The 23,330-nt window shown below is 46.1% G+C and overlaps 3 protein-coding genes across 3 annotated transcripts; 1 reads left to right on the top strand and 2 right to left on the bottom strand.

Annotated features, from left to right (window-relative positions):
• The first annotated feature begins 6,263 nt into the window (after window positions 1-6,263).
• LOC125529326 (obtusifoliol 14-alpha demethylase-like) lies at window positions 6,264-8,233 on the top strand. Its single transcript, XM_048693739.2, has 2 exons — window positions 6,264-6,751; window positions 7,049-8,233. Exons 1-2 carry the CDS (start codon window positions 6,269-6,271, stop codon window positions 8,033-8,035), a joined length of 1,470 nt encoding a protein of 489 aa, XP_048549696.2. The 5' UTR covers window positions 6,264-6,268; the 3' UTR covers window positions 8,036-8,233.
• Window positions 8,234-15,310: 7,077 nt separating this feature from the next.
• Window positions 15,311-21,475, bottom strand: LOC147974153 (uncharacterized). The gene is made up of 3 exons (XM_087522370.1): window positions 21,031-21,475; window positions 20,756-20,915; window positions 15,311-20,319 (listed from the first exon to the last, which is right to left on the bottom strand). The coding sequence occupies exon 3, from the start codon at window positions 16,834-16,836 to the stop codon at window positions 16,144-16,146; it is 693 nt and encodes a 230-aa protein (XP_087378496.1). The 5' UTR covers window positions 16,837-20,319; window positions 20,756-20,915; window positions 21,031-21,475; the 3' UTR covers window positions 15,311-16,143.
• A 133-nt stretch (window positions 21,476-21,608) lies between these two features.
• LOC125521366 (DIBOA-glucoside dioxygenase BX6-like) lies at window positions 21,609-22,995 on the bottom strand. Its single transcript, XM_087522369.1, has one exon. The coding sequence runs from the start codon at window positions 22,899-22,901 to the stop codon at window positions 21,831-21,833; it is 1,071 nt and encodes a 356-aa protein (XP_087378495.1). The 5' UTR covers window positions 22,902-22,995; the 3' UTR covers window positions 21,609-21,830.
• Between the last annotated feature and the right edge of the window lie 335 nt (window positions 22,996-23,330).

Genomic DNA, 23,330 nt, shown 5'->3' with positions numbered 1-23,330 from the left:
TTTACCGCCCCTCACGGTGTTCTGCAAGTGAAACACTTTTGCGATTCAGGTACGCTCTATCGACCTTTGCTTTATTTTTGCTGGTTTGAAGTTTCTGCACTTTTTCAGCTAGCTACATATCACTCCTACTTGTTTCTTTGAGACTACTATACATAATTAGAATTTCCATCTGTATGCCCAGAAACAGAACACGTTGCTACACAAATTTATGTAGCTAGCTGAAACAAGTAGTAGCAACGTGTTCTGTTTAAACATGTAGTCATTTACCAGACTTTCGTGTGGACAAACAGACTACTGAGTTTAAACCTTTCCTATCCTCATATTTAAAGAGCTTTTTTATAGAAGTCACTAGCAACTTTAAGGAGATATTTGTCTGGTCCATCAAGAGAATTTTCTTCCTCCTCCTTTGATTGGAAACAACATGAAAGTATGCATTGTTCCTGTCACCCTCTAGAATGTCTCTATCTTTAACTCTTCGTATAACCTTAGTTTCCTCTTGGAACCAAATGTTTTGTAACTCAGACTAAATCTCTTTCAATTTATGATGCTCAATTTTTGAGATCACGGAGGTTTCGGCCCTTATGTCTACCTTATCATACTCCTCGACAAGTCTATTTCTTTAATTTCCTAACGGAGGCTTCAACATTTGGGATCTAGCCTTTAGTGATTTTTCTAAGCTTCCTCATTTTCAACTACCAGACTTTCATTGAATTTTTTCTATTGACGGTTCATGCCAATTTTTTTCAACTAGTTCTCTGCAATCCACTCTAAGTAGCCACCATTTTTCAAACTTGTAGCTACCAGCTCTGGCTTGCTTATCTAGTCTAGAATCCCAAATAATGGGTGTATGATCACTCCCTAGTCTAGGAAGTGCAATGCTAGAAGATAGAGGAAAAAGTTTGTATAGTTGAGTATTAGAAAAAGCCTATCTATGGTGGACATAATTAAGTCAATTTGATTATTGACCCAAGTGAATTTCCTACTTGAGAGTTTAACTTCTAGTAAACTCCAAATCTCAACCCAAGCGTTGAAGTTATCACTTCATTTATGGTTGATAACTCAATTGCTTTTCGCATGATTGAATCTAACCAAGTTAAAATCCCCACAAATAAGTGTGGGAATAATGTAGTCTATAAACAAAGAGTGTAACTCAGAGAGGAATTCCTCTTTTCCTTCCTCTTACGAATCCACCAGGGGGTTCCATAAACTGTGATCGCCCTGAACTCTACTTTACTACTCTTAAGCCTAAGGTGACAAGTGATATAAAATTTCCCTATGTACCAATTTAGGACTTCAAAGATACCATCATCCACTCCCATTAGAATGCCTCTTGGAGAGCCAACTAAGGGGAGGTGGTTCTAAACAAAAGTTCTACTACTAACTAGGGTTTTTAGGAAAGAATTTGAAAACTCTTGCTTCTTAGTTTCCTGGAAACCAACTATAGTAACATGAGTTTTGTTAATCAAACTAATGAGCAAAGGTTTCCTACAAGAGCATAAATGCCCCTAACATTCCAAAACAGTCTATTCATGGAGATCCTTTGGTCATGCGGTGCTTGCCCCACCTATAGTTCAAGTCAAAAGCTCACAGGTCACTACCAGGAGTGACACCACGCTCTTCAACAAAATCATCTAAGAAATTATTACTCCTAACATTGAGTGGAGTAGAAGTGACATAACAAAAGTCCTTGATGTAAAAATATTAATAACTAAATTATATAGGTCTACTGTATTGGTAGATCTAGAAGAATTACCACAATCCTCGACCTCAACTCCAATTTTATGAGCTACTGAAATGAAAGGATTATTGAAAAGAGAGAGCCTAGTGTTCTTTTTACCTGTTTTAGGGTCCTCCACTGTCTGAACCTCCTGTGCTTTTTTGCATCATGGTTTGTACAATGAATAGGACCTTGGAGATCTACCTTGTGGCTTGTACAAGGCCCTAATTCTTCTTCATAGGACCAATATCAGGCTGCTGTCTAAGCTTGGGGAAGTGAACTTCACACTCTCGCTTTCAGCCTCAAACCCCTACTCAGATTTGCTATTGGAGTTTTCCTAGTGTCCAGGATGTCTTCAAGAGTCTGTCATCATCCCTGGTAATCTCATCTGTAGAATCCTCTTCGTCATCATCAGCCAATTCCATTTCTATCAGAAGTGAAACACATTGGTCTCTATTGGGATTTCCAGAGGTAATCAGGTTAATCGGATCTCTTCTAGCATCTTGAAGGGATGGTAGGGACTAGAGGGGGTTAATTTATGTGCCTAGATAGATAGATCCAAACAATGCATACTTGTGCGTGATTGATCTCTTCTATGTGCGTTACTGATGCACACTCTACATTGCTTGATTTCCCCCCTTTTTTATGAGAAACGCAACTTTATTACTTAAACCATGTATGGGTTTTCATCAAATACAATTTGTACAACTTCGCGAGGGCATCTTCTTTGAGTGCGTGAAAAATTTGCAAGGGCATCAACTTTTAGTGCTTAAAAAGTTTTGTACTAGTATCATTTTCATCGAATAATACACATTATTTTAGACATTGATACAATTTTTTATAGGTGCACACTGATTTCTATTTGTATATTAATATATGTCTATGTTTCTATAAAATATAAAACATACTTATAACAATATAATTAACAAGAGATGATATTGATTCATTGCTTCAATAACCTGTTTACACAGGTAAGCACTATGTTGTAAGTGCACCAACAAAACTAACACACATCCATACAACTACAAGATTAGTTGTCATATGCTCTTTATTGCATACTTGTAGCTCTATGCTCCTTTTGCCATTTATTGCATGGCTATACAAACTAATGTAGTTATGTTTCTATCCGGTCTCCTCGTGTGGTTTTTTTACTTTCATATACAATTGGATTCATCATTAATTAAAAATATGTTTGAACAAATAAATGACCATCATGCTCTCAATCATTTGGTAGAAGAAGAAGGATTGGACATTGAGATGTGTGTATGGATAGGGGATTGGGAATAAGAAGAAGGATTAGACATAGAAAAGTGGGCCCTAAAATTATCAGAGCCTCCGAAACATTATGGAGTGCACTCCAAATGATTATGAAGGTTGTAGTTTTGACAACTCTGCTATACTTGCTCTGACCAGAAAACAACATTGCTGTTTTCGGAGGCATATATATGTTTTGAAAACTCTAGAAACTATAGTTGCTTTTGGAGTTCACTCCAAAACAATTATGTAGGTCTTGACTCTTGAATGATACTTAAAAGGTGTTAATTTTGCACCCACATCCTAGGCAATGGCTCGAATACAAGTTTATTTGTTGTTTTAGCTAGGTTTTGCGTCTTTAAGAGTATAATAGATATAGTCCAGTTATTGTAATGGATCCATGGAAGCTGGAGTCTTTCACATGGCAACATATTCTTGCTCCTCGCAGATGTCAAAAGTTGACTGGTCTAGAATATATGTGGTCATGTATTCCTCTCCATTTCTTACACAATACATAGGGCCCGTGCGAGAAAGATATTTACATTGCGTCCTATCCCCTCCACCACCAACACCACCCATTTGCATATATGTAGTTGGTATTAATTTTTTATGCAATAAACAACGCTAGTTGTTGTCCGGAGCTCACCCATGCAGAGCCAATGAAACACCAACATCTGCCGGAATAGATGCCGCCCGGAGCAGCTACAAGCATTTTCCTCCGAAAGATTGGTTTTTTTGCATCTTCAAATTATTGAAAAAGGAAAATTAGAAATGTTTCGGGAGTTTTTATTATTGGAAGGAAGACTAGAATTCATAGGTTCACTAGAAGCAAGTCCACATATAATGATGGCATCTAGATTTAAAAACAACTTTAGTAACCTTTGGACGGGCGCATAGAGTGTGCATGTGCTCCTAGGTCGTTGATTTGACTGACACATATGGCTGGATTCATCTAAGAATAAAGTTTCTACTAAACACACATTTTTCGTCACATGTAATACATAGGTCACCAAACACATATCATTGGTTCATATAAGGACATGGCCTCCACCGCAGTCGGCAACCCACACGGTATGTGGAAGATGGGGTTGTTCTTTGGGAGAGGTCCCCACATAACCTAGATTCCTGAATAGTCTGCACTGCTAGGTAAGTTCACGAGTTTGCCCAATGATTGGCCGCATATTGCTACTTGTGATAGGCGTTGGGATTCCCCGAAGAGGAAGGATGATGTCGTGTAGTAGCACAAAGTATTTCACTCAGTTAAGAACCAAGGTTTATCGAACCAATGGGAGACACCACACAGACACTTATGCAGTACCCGCATACACACAAAGCAAAAGCTTGCACCCAACATGGGCAAGAGGGTTGTCAATCCCCTTTTACTCGTTAATGGCAAGGATTAAATCTGATAGTGGTAGATAGATAATAATAAACGAAAATAAAAGGTAAATAATTGCAGCAAGTAATTTAGGGTTTTATTAAATATAAAGTGAATGGGCCCGAGGGCATATGTTCACTAGAGGCATCTCTCGCATGGGCATAACAACGGTGGGTAGATAAATTACTATTGGGCAATTGATATAAAACACATAGTTATAATAATTCTTCATGGTATGATCAATACAAAGGCATTACGTCTGATACACTTAGACCATTAATCTTACTAAATTTACTGCTATTACTTCATCCCTTGACCACTATCCAGCATGCATCACAATGTATTAAGTTCATAACAAACAGAGCAATGCTTGAAGCATGATGACTTAATGTAGACAAAGTTAAATCAAATTCATATGATCGAACCCATCATTTTATCCTTAGTAGCAACAATACAAATACGTTCCTTGCAACTCCTCCTTTCACAGAGTAAGGACACTTCAAGATTGAACCTACTACCAAGCACCTCTCCCACTGAAGATAAATTGATCTAATTGGCCAAAAGAGATAGATAGATCGAAGAGAAATACAAGGCTATAAAATCACACATAAATAAATGTCAGAACAGACTCAAATAGTTTCAATGAATAACTTGATCATAAGCCCACAATTCATCTGATTCCAACAAACACACCGCAAAAGGTTTACATCGAATAGATCTCCGAAGGAAACATTGTATTTGAAGATCAAAGATTGAGAGAGAGAGAGAGAGAGAGAGAGCCATCTAGCTACTACTATGGACCCGTAAATCCTGTGGGAACTACTTGCACATCATGATGGAGGCAACAAGGTTGATGAAGATGGCCTCCGTGATGGATTCCCCCTCTGGCAGAGTTCCGGTAGAGGTCTCCAGATGGAATGACGGAAGAACAAAGGCTTGCGGCAGCGACAAAACTGTTTCGAGTCTCCCTCTAGGGGTTTTTGGATTTATGGGAATTTAAAGCGCTAGAATTAGGTCAAACAGAGGCCTGTGGGGCCCATAAGCTCAAGGGGCGTGCCCCTTGAGCTTGTGGCCTCCCGACAGGTCTTTTGGCCCTCCACCGAAGCTTTTAGTGTCTCTTCTGGTCCATAAAAAATCACTGTAAAGTTTCATCGTGTTTGGACTTCGTTTGGTATGATTTTCTGCAAAACAAAGAAAATGGCAAAAGAAAAACAAGAACTGGCACTGGGTACTAAGTTAATAGGTTAGTTCCCAAAAATGATATAAGATGGCATATAAACCATACAAGATTCATAATATAATAGCATGAAATAATTAAAAATAAAATATGTTGGAGACGTATCACATATCCATCACAAATGGTATACATTGCCACTAACAACAACTATTGCAGCGGAGTGGAGAGTTCTCAACCATCGACATGACTCTAACCACCATTGTAGCTCAAGCTGCCGGCTGACCACCAGGATAGGGCCCGAACCTCTCTCCAACAAGCGATGTAGTATTGCCGCCATCGGCCTAGGACGTATGGATCCAACTCACAGTTGGAAAAGCCCCCTCTACAACCTTCGTCCGCATAGGCTTTTCTCGGTGACGACAAGGAGAGGGAGTTGGCAGAGGGTGTTGCCTAGGTGGAAGACGTGATGGTAGCGGCTCCAGTTGCATGTCAAATAACAGATAAATCAATTGAATGACACTGACATTACATTATCTTACAAGTTGACAATCCAATATCTTTCACTATATTTATTTTCGATGATTGGAATTCCGCTCAATCGAGCCGTATCAAGATGATACAACTGCACTGTAATGTCTTTATTATCTAATAACCTAGTTTGCTTGTATGGGTATACAAATCTAATTTACTATCCTCGATGTTCATGACTTTTTTTTTGCAGGGCCGGTCTAGTTAGTTGACAATGTACGTTATGGACTGGGCAGCTGCTAGCACCACATTATTCTCAGTAGTTCTTTTTTCAATAGTAACTGTGGTAGCCGCCAAGCTTCTAAAAGCAGAAAACAAGTTCAATAATCATGTGTATACAAGACCACTTCCTCCTGTGGTGAATGTCCTAGCTCTCATACCTCCGCTTCTTAACAAGGGCTTGCAAGCTACGATCCAGGATCTATACACAAAGTTTGGCAGCGTGTTCACCATAAACTTTCTTGGACCGAAGGTGACCCTGTTGATTGGACCGGAGGTGTCAGCTCATTTCTTTCAAGGGCTGGACTCAGAGATTAGCTGGGGTAATTTGTTGGAGTTCACCATTCCAATGTATGGTCAAGAGGTTGGGTATGGGGTAGACACCGCGACTCGCAATGAACACTCAAACTTCATTATTCAAGCACTACAGCCATCCAAGTTGAGGAGCCATGTTGATCCCATATTTCAAGAAGTGGAGGTATGTACGTAAATATATAATACAAGTGATCATTATTTTTATATTTATTTTTATTTCCCTAATTGATTAACTACTGATTAAGTACGTGACCGGAGTTGAGTTACCGAAAAATATTCACCTTTCTATTACGAGTCATCCACTTAGACGTGCTTTCTCACCAGCTATAGATGCCATCAACATTTCCCAGCAAAAAAGAAGAAGATATCATCAACATTTTAATAACTAAATCATTGCAATAGGATTAATGCATGCTTGAAACTGAACTAAAAGTTTACTGTATTTATTTGTGTTCCGCAGGCCTACTTTGCAAAGTGGGGACTAGATGGCACAGTTGATCTTAAACATGAACTTGAGCAGGTGCTCATGTTGACCTCTAGTCGGTGCTTACTAGCAGATGTGGCTCGGCATCAAATGATACTAACTGAAATCTATTCATTGCTTCATGAACTTGAGAATGGCGCAAACATTATCAGTTTCTTATTCCCGTATATTCCAACACCGACAAACCGCCAACGTGACAAGGCACACATCAAACTGAAAGAAATATTCTCTGCCGCAGTTAGGTCACGCAGCCAAGCACAGGAGGATGCATTACAGAGGCTAATTGATTCCAAGTACAAGGATGGTCGCCCCACGACCATAGCAGAAATCTCCGGTATGATGATCATCCTCATTTCTACTTCAAGGCACACGAGTTCTCACACTAGTATATGGACTGGAGCTTGCTTGCTGAGCAACAGCAAGTTCTTAATGGCGGCCGTCGAGGAGCAAAAGCATATCATTCGCAAGTACGGCAACCAGATAGACTGCCATGCCTTGTCAGAGATGGATACCCTGCACAATTGCATCAAGGAGGCACTTAGGGTGCACCCAGCAGGGCCAGTGTTATTTCGGAAGGCACATAAGACATTCAACGTGCACACCAAGGAAGGAAATGAATATGACATACCAGGAGGTCATAACGTCATAATCCCGACTGTATTTAACAGCAAGCTGCCATACATTTACAAGGACCCTGGGGTGTATGACCCTGATCGGTTTAGTCCTGGGAGACAGGAGGACAAAGTTGGTGGCAAGTTCTCGTACACATCATTTGGTGGTGGAAGGCATATTTGCCCTGGGATGGCCTTTGCTTATCTGCAAATTAAACTGATATGGAGCCATCTTCTAAGAAACTTTGAGCTCGAGCTAATGTCTTCTTTCCCAAAGGCAGACTGGAGCAAGATAACTCCAGCGCCTAAAGGAAAAGTAATGATAAGTTACAAGAGACGTCAGCTGCATTGAAATTACTCGAGTTGACAAGAAAGTAAAAGTCCTATATAGATGCATGTCTATTTGCTTGCACGAACATGTGAGTGTGTAATTTATGTGTAACTGTGTATTGTGAGCATGCCTTATAAATAGCCGTTCACTTCCTTTGTAAACCCTAGATGATTCCCCGCGCGTTGCTGCGGGAAGGTATGGTCTAAATAAAGGTCCACTATGTAACAGCGCTTGAATTTTCCTTTAGGATCAATCATGGTAATCTAATAAGAAGGCATTGTCAAATTATAGGAGTATCATCTTTTTTCATGATCAAGGCACTAAACCTAAGCCGAAGCACTGAAACTCACATGTGAGGTCTGCACATTTGGGTCCTTACAATTTACTACTGGATATGACATGGCAGAAAAGAAGTTGAAACACCAGCAGATATGAAAGGAAAATCAGACTGCATATTTGAAATAGCTAGAACCTTTTGATCATATGACCCCATCCTCCATCGTAATGTCTTCACATGATCATTTGCCATTCTATATATTTTTGGACCTAGTTCATTCCCCGGTTCAGATTATGGCATACATATTCTTTTTTATACCAAATAGTACAATATGTGCAAATAGCATGATAAAGTGATATTGTGAGTTAGACTTTTATTAGCGAAGAACCATTGGCATTAGGATGATGTAGGCACTAACCAATATTCAAGATAGTTGATGTGCATTCCAGTTGATCACCGTTCCAGCTGCAGTCCTAATTCTCTAGCTTGACAGAGTGAAAACCGTACCAAATTAAGATGTCGTTAACCTTACCTAATGGACTTAAAAGCAACGTGAACCTCTAATATAGAAAAAATAAGCCACTTCCTGCAGCAGAATGTAACAATACAGGTATTCCTTACTTTACCTTATACACCTTGTGATGATTAATCATTCCTAATTAACATGGCATCTCACTGCCGTAACCAAGCATAATGAACAAATATGAAAAGAAAAGAATAATGAAAGATGCACGGGCAAATGGAATTGTCACGTGCTCATCAGGTAGAAGCAGCAAGGTCAGGCACATATGTCTTGACGTGTATGAATATCTCGCGGCGGCAGCAAGCCTAGCTCCGGCTCCAAAGCCAGGGCACCATGGGACTGTTGCACCTCATGTGCGCGGATGTTGCAGCTCCAGTGGGTGGGGCTCCTCGGATACGACAATACGCAAGCTCATAGGGAGGTGGTTGTATCATGTATTTAGTGACGAATGTGGAGGATGCAAGTGAAGAGACATGGATAACGAACATGAGGGGAATTAACTTGGTAAATCACTGCAGAAATATAACTGGGAAAAGCAAGTAAAAAAATAGTTACAGCTATAGGTGAAAATTATTCTTAGAAACATCATTACCTTCTCGAGAATTCCAAATTTGATTGATAGCACACGTCTTACCACACATTGTCAGGAAACCTAGCAAGTTTGAATCAACAATTTTAAAATAGAAATGTATAGAATAAGATATCAATTACTAAATTCTTGGAAAAAAATGGCAGTACATTAATGTCAGGGAGATGCCATGGTCCAAGTGCCACCCTTGTGTAGCATGAGCAAGGAACAAAAAATTATTTGCAGATTAGAAAGTCAATCAGAGCGAAGAAAACGGTTGTAGGATCAGGCAAGCACGCTATTGATGCCATGCTTCAAGGAGAGAAGGTAGCAACTGCAAGCGGTGTGTCGTGTCGCCGACAGATGTAGTGATGTTAGCTCTGACACAAAGACCGGTGGTAAGAATACAAATGAATTCTGAATTTGTAGTCAAGGAAACAACTACCAGTCACGACATACTACTGCTGAAATGAAACTGCTGCAGAAATTCAACTCCACACAGCCTGCAAAGTTCTACTCGTGGTATATTTGAGAGTTTTGAACCTTCTAAAACAAAATACAGATTTTTGAACTTGTACATACTACTGCTGAAATAAAACCGTACGATAATTCAAAGGTCATACCTTGGGAGTATACGGAGAGGGAGGGGGGGGGGGGGGGGGGGTTAGATACGATTATAATCTTCTGCGGTGACCTGAAAAAGAGATGTTTAATTATCAAGTTTGTCAATCATGAAAAAACAACGTTCGGATAATAAAGCTAGATATCACGTATTAAGCAGGCCAATGTTGTAGAAAAGACATCCATCAACAGCACAATAGATTGTATTCTGTTGAAATCTCTAACAACAATGGCGATCTCTAAATAAGTATCCCAAACAGATGGTGCACACAGTGTTTATATACCTACTAGCCACACGGCAGACTTGTAAAGTACACATCCATGTAAAGCAACCCCGTAATATGTACAACTGTGCATGCAAATTACTTAAATCCAAGGACAACGTGAACACCAGGCTATGAATCAAGGAGAACAGAGCCACAGAGATCATTTACCAAGGGGAGATCCTGGTAGGAGAACGCTGACCCGTGGGAGCAACGGCGACTAAAATGTGCGATCTGAATTCACAGCCCGATGTTCATCCATGGCACCACGGAAATTGATCCGGACCATGGGACCACTGAATCGCACGGGCACCTGAGGAGGACCATGACACCACACGTAGAAGAGCATCTTCAGCCGTTCGGTACCTCAGGACGTCGAAAAAGCGTCGTCTGGAGCCGAACTGACGTTTGCTTTTGGCGTGGGGGCGATTGTGTTCCCAGTCGTCGCCCCTAGGCCGTCTCCAAAATCACGCAAACTCGGCGATCTGATACGAATCCGGCACAGACTCTACGGTTTTTCATTGAAATCTGTACAAAAACATAGAAACATACAAACTGCGCCTAGAACTATGTCTAGCCCTACTACGCCGCGGCCGCCGCCCGCCTTATGCATGTCGAGGAGCCTGTAGAACTGGGTGTAGTCGCCGTCGTCGTCGTCGCCGCCGCCCTGCGCCAAGCTGGAGCCGCCGCCGTCCCTACTGCACCCCTAACCAGGGTCGCTGATGCGCGGCGGGTTGGACGGCCCGGGCTCGTCCTCCTCGTCGCTGTCGAGGACGATGACGATGCCCTCCTTGCGTCGGCGGTGCCGGGCCTTGATCTCCGCGTACGCCCGGCGCTAGCGCGCCACCTGCTCGCGGACGTAGTCCGCCTTCGCCCACTTGAGGGCGGTCTCGTCGTCGGCATCCATCTCTGCGTGCTCAGGCTTCACGGGGAGCAGCCCCAGCACGGTCTTCTATGAGGAAGCGTTAAATCCTTTGTCTCGGGCCGCAGTGTATATATATGGCCAATGCCTTGATGTACACGTTTGAGAGTTTGATCATAGATCGTGATCCTCTCGAGAGGTTACAGGAGATAAGGGAGAGAAGAAGAGATAGACAGGGATACAAGTTAAACCACTTTCCTATCCCTATACAACTTATATTCTAACACTCTCCCTCAATCTAAACCCTATTTGCCAAGGTTGAGATTGTACTTGAAATCATCTAACCTCCTCATCGTAAGAGGCTTTGTGAATCCATCAGCAATTTGATCACCTGTTGGAATGAACCTTATATCAAGTAGTTTGCGCGTCACTCTTTCTCTGACAAAGTGAAAGTCAACTTCAATATGTTTTGTCCGTGCATGAAAAACAGGATTGGCTGAAAGATAGGTTGCACCAATGTTATCACACCATAATCTTGCAGCCTGTGGAACTTTAATTCCAAGTTCATGTAACAATGTCTGAATCCACATTACTTCAGCTGTTGCATTAGCCAAAGCTTTATACTCAGCCTCAGTGCTTGATCTTGAGACTGTTGCCTGTTTTCTTGCACTCCATGACACAAGGTTTGTTCCCAGAAATACAGCAAAACCACCTGTTGACCTTCTATCATCAGCACACCCTGCCCAATCTGCATCCTAGTAAGCTAACACAAACATAGATGAAGACTTGACAATCTGAAGACCAAGTCCCTCTGTAAACTTGAGATACCTCAAAATTCTTTTGACTGCTGTCCAATGAGAAGTAGTAGGAGCATGCAAGTATTGACATACTTTGTTAACAGAATATGAAATATCAGGACGTGTAAGAGTCAAGTACTGTAATGCACCTACAATGCTTCTATAATTTGTTGCATCATCTGACCCAAGTGCTTCTCCACTTTCAACAGTAAGCTTTTCTGAAGTAGAGATAGGTGTACTGACTGGCTTACACTTTTCCATACCTACCCTTCTGAGAATATCAGTGGTATATTTTTGCTGTGTAAGAAGTATGCCATCCTTTACCTTCTTGACCTCAATTCCAAGAAAGTAATGTAGATCTCCTAAGTCTTTAAGAGCAAATTCCAGCTTTAAATCCTTAAGTAGATAGGTTGTGGCATCTGGGCTTGAACTTGCAATAATTATATCATCAACATAGACAAGAACAAATATAGTAATATTGTTCTTATGGTAAAAGAATAACGAGGTATCTGCCTTTGACGGTGTAAACCCAAGTTTTTGTAACTGTGTACTTAGCCTTGAGTACCAGGCTCTTGGGGCCTGTTTTAACCCATACAATGCTTTGTCCAACTTACAGACATAATGTGGTGTATTTTTGTTTTCATATCCTGGTGGCTGCCGCATGAACACTTCTTCCTCAAGAACACCATGAAGAAACGCGTTCTGAACGTCTAGCTGTCGTAGACTCCAACCTCTGGAAATAGCAATAGACAACATAAGTCGAATAGTAGCTGATTTAATAATAGGGCTAAAGGTATCCTCATAATCTATGCCAAACCTTTGTTTAAACCCTTTTGCAACTAGTCTAGCTTTGTATCTGTCTATGCTTCCATCAACCTTTTTCTTAATTTTATATACCCATTTGCAATCAATCACATTGGCATCTCTCTTTGGTAGAACTAACCGCCAGGTTTTGTTTTGAATGAGTGCATCATATTCAACATCCATAGCCTTCTTCCAATCCTTGTGTGCAAGAGCATCATGCAAATTTGTTGGTTCACCGATACTTGTGAGAAAAGCACGCTTAAGTTTATCATACCTGATTGTACCATCTGAATACTTCTTTTCCTTGACAATACCTGACCGAGACCGTGTATGACGGAGGGGAACCGGTGTTGCTGCAGGTCTGGCCGCAGAAGATCCCGAAAATTCTGGTTCTGCAGCAGAGGTGTCGTCCACAGAAAATCCGGCCGAATCCTCATCAGCAGGCGGCGGCGCGCTCTCCCCCTCGCCAGCAGCATCGGGATTCGTGGCACGAGGCGAATCGCTCCCATGCAGATTAGTGGGGTCGGCGCCTGAGGAGCTGTCGGCCACCCGGTCGGTTGCCGCGGGCTCCACGCCTGGGGAGCGGTCGGCCACCCGGTCGGTTGCCGCGGGAGACGCGAGGCGATCCTCCTGGGATCCCGCGTCCGTCAGTCTGCGGCGCAAATCCGCCTCGGATCGCGCGGCCGCCTCGGATCGCGCAGCTGCAGGTGAATCAACCTGGGATCCCGCGCCAGATCCTGTCTTGGCTGTATCTGAACACATAAAATAACGTCCTGTTGCTGCATAATCAACACCAGATTCAAAATTTTTCATGGAATTTTCCACATGGTCAGTTCTAATTAATTCACCCCCATGATCAGAAGAAGACAGAGGATCGGAAAGAAGGGAGATTTCAGCACGCAAAAGAGCTCCGGCATTAGGATGAAGTTTAGCAAATGGAAACAATGTTTCATCAAAAATAACATCACGAGAAATATAGATACGGCCTGATGAGATTTCTAGACATTTGTATCCTTTGTGAAGATTACTATAGCCAAGAAACACACATTGTGTGGACCTGAACTCAAGTTTATGACGATTGTAGGGACGCAAATTTGGGTAGCAAGCACACCCAAATTTTTTGAGAGAACTATAGTCAGGTTTTTGATGAAACAAACGTTCCAAAGGAGTGGTGTTGCCAATGACTCGACTAGGCAGACGATTGATGAGATAAGTAGCCGTGATAAACGCCTCATCCCAATATTTGAGTGGCATTGATGCATGAGCTAAAAGAGACAAACCAACTTCCACAATATGATGATGTTTTCGTTCAGCTGAACCGTTCTGTTGATGGGCATGGGGGCAAGAAACATGATGAATAATGCCAATGCTACGAAAGAAAGAGTTGAGTTTCTCATACTCTCCTCCCCAGTCACTTTGGACTGCAAATTTTTTTCGATCAAATTGTCTTTCAACAAGTTTTTGGAACTCTTGAAAAACAGAAAAGACTTCAGATTTGAATTTAAGCAAATATATCCACGTGAATTTGCTATAATCATCAATAAAACTGACATAGTATTTCTTTCTACCAAAAGAATCTCTTGCATGACCCCATACATCACTGAAAATAAGCTCTAAAGGAGCATGAGACACACTATTTGACAATGGATAAGGAAGTTGGTGACTCTTTGCACATTGAAAAGCTTCACAAACCGACTCACTTTCCGAACTACGTGACAATGAAAGATTGCCTTTATTGACTACTTGCTTGACTATATTTAAAGAAGGATGCCCTAATCTTTGGTGCCACTTGGCTAAGGAGGGCTTGATAGCAGAATGAACTTGATGATGACGCTTTCGATCAAAGACTCTTGATGTGATGGGGTATAATCCTCCAATGCATCTACCGTGATGGATGAGCTCCCTCGTTGCCCGATCCTTTATGAAAAAATAGGTAGGATGAGTTTCAAAGAAAACATTATTGTCGGAGGTTAAGCGAGACATGGAAGCTAGATTTTTATCGGCTTGTGGAACATGAAGGACATCTTTAAGGACAAGATCACGTTTGAGACTAGGGGAATTAATAGAAGATTGACCAATGTGAAGAATGTCCATACCTCCACCGCTTGCGGTGTGAATCTGATCATTGTCGTGATATCTCTCTCGGAGAGCAAGCTTCTCTAGCTCGTTTGTGACATGATCAGTAGCTCCAGAATCGGCGTACCATACCGTGTTACCATCAGCTCCGCCGTGCTCCCGTATGGCTGCAGCAGCGTGTCGTGCATCGGGCACGAAGTCCTCATCATACTGGTGCCAGCAGTCAATGACTTCATGGCCCGGTTTCTTGCATAGCTGACATCTAGGGCGATGACTGTTGTTGTTGTAGCCACCGTTGTAGCCGTTGTTGTAGCCGCCGCCGCGATCACCGCCGCCGCGGTCACCACCACCAGAGCGAGCCTGGCCCTGGTTACCACCGCGCCCGCCGCCGTTGCTGTTCCCGCGTCCACGCCCTTGCTGTCCACGCCCACGGCCACGTCCGCGGGAGGCAGCATTGACAGGTTCGACCCGCGCAGCCAGAGCCGAGATCACGGGGTTGTAGTCGATGTCGCGGCCGGCTATGACGTGGGAGATGATCTCGGCATCTCCGAGCGGTGCACCGGTGCAGGCAACTTCATCTGTAAGGGTTTTAATTCTTCTGGGCTTGTGTTTGCGCAGCGAACATGGCATGGATGGAGTTCCACACCTCGGCCGGCGTCTGGAGCATGGCAACTTGGGCAAGGACCTCTCGAGACAGAGACCCCATGAGATACCCTTGGAGCTGTTGCTGCTGCGCAAACCAGATCGACCTGGCGACGTTGAAGACCTGCTCTTCCTTCTCATCGTTGGTGACGGTGATGGTGGCAGGAGGCGCCGGACTTGCGGCATCGAGGAAGTGCTCCATCTGTGCCCCCTTGATCTGGGGTAGCACGACAGCCTTCCAGAGGAGGAAGTTCGTCCTGGTGAGCTTCTCTGATGGAGGCGGACCGAGAGAGGGCGAGCTGCTATGGGTAGATGACGATGCGAAGGTGGAAGACACGGACAGGGTTGACAAAGTGCTCATGGTGGATGCGGGCGTGGTGGATGCAGCGGTGGACGATGCGGTGCCTGCCATGATTACCTCTCTCTCGATCTCGGTTCCTCTCTTTTTTCTCGATCAACTAGATCGATTCCTTCTCGAGGGCTAGACGTACGAGAGGAAGGGCTCTGATGACCATATGAGGAAGCGTTAAACCCTTTGTCTCGGGCCGCAGTGTATATATATGGCCAATGCCTTGATGTACACGTTTGAGAGTTTGATCATAGATCGTGATCCTCTCGAGAGGTTACAGGCGATAAGGGAGAGAAGAAGAGATAGACAGGGATACAAGTTAAACCACTTTCCTATCCCTATACAACTTATATTCTAACAGGCCGGACTAGGCAGAGGGAATGCGGGGAGGGGCGGCCGCCCTCGTTGATGACGAGGGCGCCACTGCGGGTGCGGCGCCCAAGCGGCGTCTCCTGCATCTCCGGCTTGACGAGGCGGAGCGCCGGCGACCCAGAGGAGAGTGAGCCAGAGCCCGACGATGAGGAGGTCACTGCCTCCATTCGCCGCGGCGTCCAGGAGCTGCCACGGCGGTGAGAGAATGACGGGCACGACGGGTACTCGAGGCGCGGCGTGTTGCCGGTCTCGATGTGGTCGAGGACGGCCTCGGGAGTGTGGCCGGGCACGCCCCACCACTCGCGCCGCCCGTCGGCGTTGAGGCAACTGTGGGGGATGATACCGTTGGCGGAGGCGATCTGGTCTTTGCGGCGGCGCTCGAAGTACATCGTCCACAACGTGTGGCTGTCGGCGGCGTACCTCGGCTCGTTCCGCCGCGCCTCCGACAGCGACGAGCGGATGCGGGTAATCTCGGCCCGCCGTTCAGCCCCGGTGGGCACCGGTGGTACCGGGATGCTGCCGGCGCTCAACTTCCACGAGCCTGGCACCCGCATGTCTGGGAGCGCCGGATAGTCGGCCTCGTAGAGGAGGCGCGCCTCGTCCTCGTGGAGATGGCGTCGGCCAAAGCCGTTCGCCGCCGCAGAGTCGCCGGGGTACCGCTCAGCCATTGCTCGTCGGCGGGGGAAGGGGGGGGGTGGAGGTGGCTTTTGTGGGGAGACGAGGCGAGAGAAGGCGAGTTGTGGCGACTGTGGCGTTCACCTGCGGGGAGGTCGGATTTTATAGCCTAAGCGGGGCGGTGAGAACATGCATGTTGGGCGATGCGTGGCGAGAGCGGGCGGAACGGGCGTCGCGGCGCCTTCACTGCGCCACCCGTGAGGCATCAATGGAGACTGACCGGTGCGGCAGCGCGGCAACCTTGGCATTGATTCCTGCGGGAACCGAGGTGATGAGAACGACGAAGCGGCGTGTCGCTAACTCGGCGGGCCCATTCCCGTTCGCGCCGAAATCGCTTTCTACGCGCCCCCCAGCGCGCTGGGTTCGACCTGAGTTCGCCGGCGCCAGTTTCGGCCTAAACCGACGAAAAAGGGGCTCCTGAGGACGTGACTGGGCCGTTTTCTGAGCGGCGGCGGCAAAAAATAGCCCGTAGGAGGGGGCTGTTGGGGGCGTGGCTGAAATGCTCTAAGCGATCCCCGGAGAACCGTAGAGGGGAGCCGAGCCGGCGGGTCCTGCCGCGTGAGATGGGATCCTGGCCACCGCGCGGACTGTAGATGTGTTTTGCAGAATCATGTAGGAGAGCCAAGCCAGCGGTCATGCAGGAGGGGCGTGAGATGCGGGAGGGCCGTCGGCTAAATTGAGGGAGAGAGACGGTCGCAGCTCTGTACATTGTTTTTCTTTGGGCTTCTGTACGGTGTTTGTGTACGCTGGGGAGCCGGTGGTGGGCCTCTACAGCTTGTAACCGAAGTGCATGTTGGTCAATCCATGGTGGGTCCCTCATGTAAGCTAGTGATGAAACGCTGACGTGGCTGGTTGATGATATGGATAGGCTACGTATCAAGAGAAATAAATTAATGAGGATGAATTATTTAGGTATTATAGATGTGTTTTCTATCTTAAAAGAGATCCGGAACTTCATTAAGCTCCCTAATTTTGAAGCTCTCTCCATCAATTGGGGTGTCTAATTTGGATTTGGGTTGGTTGATTTTGATTGGGTCAAGCAAGTGGGTCAACTTTGTGGTAGACTGAGAACTATCAGCTTTCATTCTTCGATGCGGCATAGGAAGACCAAGATATGTAACCTCACATACCTTCATTGTAATTAATCTTTATTACAAGACCATGGTGGACACTTGATTTTCCACAAATACACTACTTCGCAAACATAATCCAACACTTGTCCGGATTGAGTAATAGACCAGTCCCCATCTCATAGAGTGTCAAAATATTCTAGCTCAGGGTTAAAGTGATGAGAGTGTTATCCCAGCTCAGTTACCTTGGTTTTGTTTGGATTGTAACATTGCTTTCTATTCCCTCCTTTCCGGTTTATAAGACTCAATTCAAAAATCTCACCAACCAAGGTAGATGATGAGTGGTGGAATATTTTTTGTAGTTTGCAAAATCACTCAATTAATGCTCTTGTTTTCCTTAAAAAATTATGTTTACGAATGCATTAATTGCAATGCATGCATTGGTCAATTTTCTTTTAATACTTGCATGCAATGATTTAATGCACCTTGAAGTCTGAACATGTGATGGGGAATAACCAAATTGAGCCTTATAAAATGAAAAAAATTAAAATTTTGAGATAAGCCCTATAAACTGGAAAGGAGTGAAGTCTGAAATAAACCTTGAGATTGTAGAGGCCGACATAAACAAACCTTCATCTTTAAATCCCTGAAATTAATACCCTGTATTTACAGATCCCAGTTAATCCTAACTCTGTATCAGTGAAATCATGTTTGGCGTAGTATTAAAGGTGCGATCCCAGCCGGGATCGTTTCTACTGTCACTTACTATGTGGGCCCATATTTCATACGCATCTTCTTCCCCAATCTCTTCCTCACAAGTGCATGGCCGGTGGATCGATTCTAGCCGCCGGCTAATTGGTGTGTGCAAGTACACCAAACAAACAAACGAACGTGGTGTAGTGTAGAAGGCTTAGCTTGTCCTCGGCCATTGACGCCTCGTTTGTCTGGAGCTGTGCCGCCCCCTCTGACTTGAGGTGCCCGTGCGGCAGCGTCAGTCCATCGATAGTTGTCGGAAGAACCTTGCTACAGCAGCCTCAGAGAGCGGAGCAGCTGCTTGGGCACGCCATCCTGGCGTCTCTCGAGCTCCTCGCCCGGCCCGTCGAGCCCACGGACGACGGTGGCGACAAGGGTAACGCCGGCGGCGGCCGGAGAAGTCTTGTTCTTCCGTGAACTTCGTGAGGCGCGCTGTGAGTCTAGCCTGCTTGAAGCAGGCGAGGACGGCGAGGTACTGTTGGTGACCTGGTCGACGAAGTCGGCCCATCTCACCAAGGCCGTGGTACTGTTGGTGCCGCTCGCCGGCGCAGCGTACTATTGTGGCTGGTGCTGCCCCCGACCATAAGCAACCGCTGCCCACGCTGGCCAGTACCATCTACCATCTACTGTTGCTACTGCTCACCGCCGCCGTGCACATGGAAAGAGCAGCTTTCCTATGTGCACATGCTACATGCTAAGCTCACACAAGGTGACACTCTCGTCTTTGCTATGCTCTATGCTTCTTCTTTTTTAAGCCGGGCATGTTGTGCTATGTGCTATTGCCATTGATGGATCCGAGGAAACGGAATAGCAGGAGATAGATGGGAACGAGGAAGAATGTCTATGATGCGTTGATCAGCGCCAACAGTGAAAGAAGCAGGTTCCCGGGTAGGATTGTGCTTTTCCCGGTGTGCCAAACGTATCTAGGGTTCGAGTAGACTGGGATCAGAGAGGTCAGGGTATAGACTTTAGGGATTTAAAGGTGAGGGTTCATTTGCGTCGGCCTTTACAACCTCAAAGTTTATTTCAGACTTCACTCAACCGGAAAGGAGGGAGTACTAAATATTTTGAATATATTATGCGCGAACACCATATTATACTCCTATATATGAATAATGTGATTAGGTCATCTCCAAGGCTGACCCGCTAGTTCGTTCCCGCCCACGAACCCCTTGGCGCGTCGCCATCCCACGAACGCCCTTCCTGGGTCTTGAGTCTTGACGTGTCCTGTTGCAGCAGATTGATCGGTCGATTATGAAGCTTGGAAAAAGGAATTCTATCACAGTGACGCTCTCCGTCTCCGTCTCCGGTGGGCAATGAACCGACAGGATGCTATCCGATGTTATGTTTTGGCTTGTGGCTCTAGCTAGCTGGTGTTGGAGCCCATCCTAAGGAATCTTATCGACCCAATCCTTGGCCGTGATTGAAAACCAAGGAAAGCAGAGCGCTGCGTCAACCGATCCATCCTTCGGCTCCGGCATGGCTGCTGGAGACGGCGAGCCGGTGCTGCAGTCCAAGAGCCTGTGCGTGTGCGTGGTGGGGGCCGGCATGGCCGGCCTGGCGGCGGCGCGCGAGCTGCGCCGGGAGGGCCACTACTCGCAGCCGATGCTCCCGAGCGACATCGAGGGCATGGGGGAGTGGAGGCGCCGGCAGCTGCACACAGGGGCGGAGCCAGGATTTAGATATAGGGGGGGCCAGACGGCATGAAGCCAGCAAATATTATGCCTCACATACTACCTAATAATTTATATTCACGTATCATTCTCATTTAACTTTGCCTGGGAACATAAGTTTTTTTGGCTGCCGGAGCATGTGTAGCAAATAGCTAATATCGGTCAATAATTCCACTTAAACACCAAGAAGACAAATTTGATTATCAAACTACTCTGAAATACGACATGGGATGCCGTGCTATTAAACATTGTCATATGGGAATTTAAGATATACGGACAAGAATAATCATGTATTATCACTTGGTTCGCTTTTAACTTGCATTTACATAGGTTTGAATGAGAAATCATCACTGGTTGTATTAGAAAAAAATATTGTTTAGTTAGCAAAAACAGATCAACGTTGCTAGAACACATACCTGGAAAACCAAATCCACCCCTCCTTATCCCCTTTGCCGCTAGGTTCAAGTACATCAGATAGTTGTCGTTGGCAGGCATATGCGACAACCATAACTGTATATGAGTGCTCAACCAAACATTGACGAGTCTGAGCTTTTGAACTATTTCAGGTGCTTTAACCTAGCGCCGCAACGCATCACAGATCACACAACAAAATAACTTAATCAGATGTAGAAGTTCAATACAATACAAGATTAGAATTGAAAGAGATTAGTAGGTGGTGTAATGTGTTAACCTCGGCAAGTTCGTTGGCTAGCATGAAGAATTGGTGGGTGAAGCAGCCTGCATTGCCGTATGAATCAGATTATATATTTTTTTTTTGAGGGGATGAATCAGATTGGATGGAAGAGCAGAGATAGGCAGGCGGCGAAGGCGTAGGACGGCAGCGGCTCAGCGGTAATCCAGCACGCCCTAATCACGGAGATAATGCTCATCGCCAAGAGATTTAGCGGAGGCTCATCGTACATCCGTATCTAGACAAATCCAAGACAAGTAATTCGGAACGGAGGGAGTAGTATGGTATATTTACTTATGTAGCCATGGCAAATTTTACTCTTTCTTGCCCTGGCAAAATTTAAACTCTTCTTCTATGTCAAAAATAAATTATATTCATATGGCAAATTTTACTTTTTTTGCCATGGAAAAAATGATTTTCATTCACATGGAAATTTTACTCTTTTTCTGCCGTGGCAAATTTTCCATGCCATGTGATTTGTATGGAGCATGTCAACTTAATTGCATGGAGTACACATCCATGTATAGATGCATTCATGTCAACTTAATCCTGTATGACAACTCTAATTGATGAGTATATGAATAAATTCATGACAATTTTTTGATTTTCTTGAGTACTCGAAAATAATCTTTGGCATGATATTTTTGTCATGGCAAATGCTGACAGCATAAAGAATTGCTATGTTGCAACATTGATGATTTTTGCATCCCACAACATAGAGATGTGCCAGACTATCCTTGTGAACGCACGGATGCTAGCTAGGTTTTTTTTATTTATTAAACAGAACGGATGCTAGCTAGCTAGAGCCTCACGTTGTTGAGCCGTGTCTGTGTCTTGGACATGCAGAGCATCTCCTCCGCCTTGATGCTCCTGTACCGCGGCGGTCCGCTCCCGTCGACGACCACCGGGGCGCACACCGTCGCGCCGTTCGCCCTGAAGAAGCACGCCACCGACACCCGGGGCCCCACGCTCTTGGACACCACGCGGTGCACCGGGCTCTTGAACCTGTCGTTGGACACCAGCTGCAGGAAGTCGCCGACGTTCACCACCAGCGACGCCTCCCCAATCGCTGGCACGTCCACCCACGCGGCGGGCTCGCTGCCGTCCTTGAGGAGGTCGTCCACGAGCACCTGGAGGCCGCCGACGGCGTCCTGGAGCAGCACGGTGAGGAAGCTGGGGTCGGAGTGCTTGACGGTGCCCATCGTGAGGTGCGGCTCCGGGCACGCCGGGTAGTAGTGGCCGGCCACGCTGAGCGCCGCCATGCAGCCGGCCTCCTCCTCCAGGTAGGCAGGACGAGGCAGCCCCAGGGCCTCCGACAGCAGCTCGAAGAGGGCGCGCCCCAGCCGCCGCATCTGCCCCGTGTACTCCGGCGCGACGCCCCTCAACGCCGGCGGGAGGAGGAGCTCCTCCGTCTCCTCGCCGGATGCCGGCCGGTCCGCGTCGTCCATGTACACGGTGTCGCGCCACTTGCCCACCAGCGTCTGGAAGAGGTCCGCGTTGCAGCTGTAGCGCACGCGCCTGGCCGCGTCCCGCGTGTAGTACGGCGCCTTGGCCTCCGCCGGCTCCTCGTTGAAGCGCCGCACCGCCGCCAGCATCCCCGACATGGCCGCCTCCGGCACGCCGTGGTTCGCCAGCAGGAAGAAGCCCACCGTCTCCGCCGCGGCCCTCACCGCGCCGACCACGGCCGAGCGCTCGCAGGAGAGGTCGACGATTGGAACGGCGACGTCGGTGGCGACAGTGGACGGGGCGAAGGCGTCGGGTGGGTGGTGGAAAATGGCCGGGATGGCGGTGGCGCCGGCGTCCACGAGGCCCTTGACGCCGGCCTTGGTGTCGTCGAAGGCCCGGAGGGCGCTGAGGCGGTCGGAGGCCATTGTCGCTCGATGAAGCCAGCTAGCTAGCTAGCTCTCACAGTCGTGTGCTCTGCTCACACACACGTATGTAAAGCATAGGCCGGCGATGAGTCAGTGATCGATCGGTGTCATCCAAGCTGTGCATGTTTGTCTGTATCGATGGTTGATGCGTGAGCATGCGTGCATCAATTGTTTGCGTGCCCGACATAACTTTTACCTAGTAAAGAGTAGCTTTGGATTCTGAAAACAACCGGACGGCTCCTGGGCGGCTGGCCGGTGCAATAAATCGACGAGCGTCTGTCTGCGTATGATATGCTACCATACATGCTAGCACTAGCTAGGTGGCGGAGGGTACTCGACAAATCAACCGCTGAGAGAGAGAGTGAACATGCGTGCATCAATTGCTTGCGTACCCGGCATGCATTTTACCTATGGGACACTAGCTAGCTA

Source organism: Triticum urartu, chromosome 5A (assembly GCF_056163025.1).
Source record: "Triticum urartu cultivar PI428250 chromosome 5A, HENAU_Tu73, whole genome shotgun sequence".
In the NCBI taxonomy this organism is placed as follows: Eukaryota; Viridiplantae; Streptophyta; class Magnoliopsida; order Poales; family Poaceae; genus Triticum; species Triticum urartu.
This window is presented reverse-complemented; position numbering and strand designations above follow the sequence as displayed.

Excerpts from the sequence above, each read along its gene's own strand:
- LOC125529326 (XM_048693739.2), top strand. The coding sequence starts at position 6,269 with ATGTACGTTATGGACTGGGCAGCTGCTAGCACCACATTATTCTCAGTA. Across the intron at positions 6,752-7,048 it reads CCATATTTCAAGAAGTGGAG|GCCTACTTTGCAAAGTGGGG; the intron begins GTATGTACGTAA and ends TGTGTTCCGCAG.
- LOC147974153 (XM_087522370.1), bottom strand. The coding sequence starts at position 16,836 with ATGGCTGAGCGGTACCCCGGCGACTCTGCGGCGGCGAACGGCTTTGGC.
- LOC125521366 (XM_087522369.1), bottom strand. The coding sequence starts at position 22,901 with ATGGCCTCCGACCGCCTCAGCGCCCTCCGGGCCTTCGACGACACCAAG.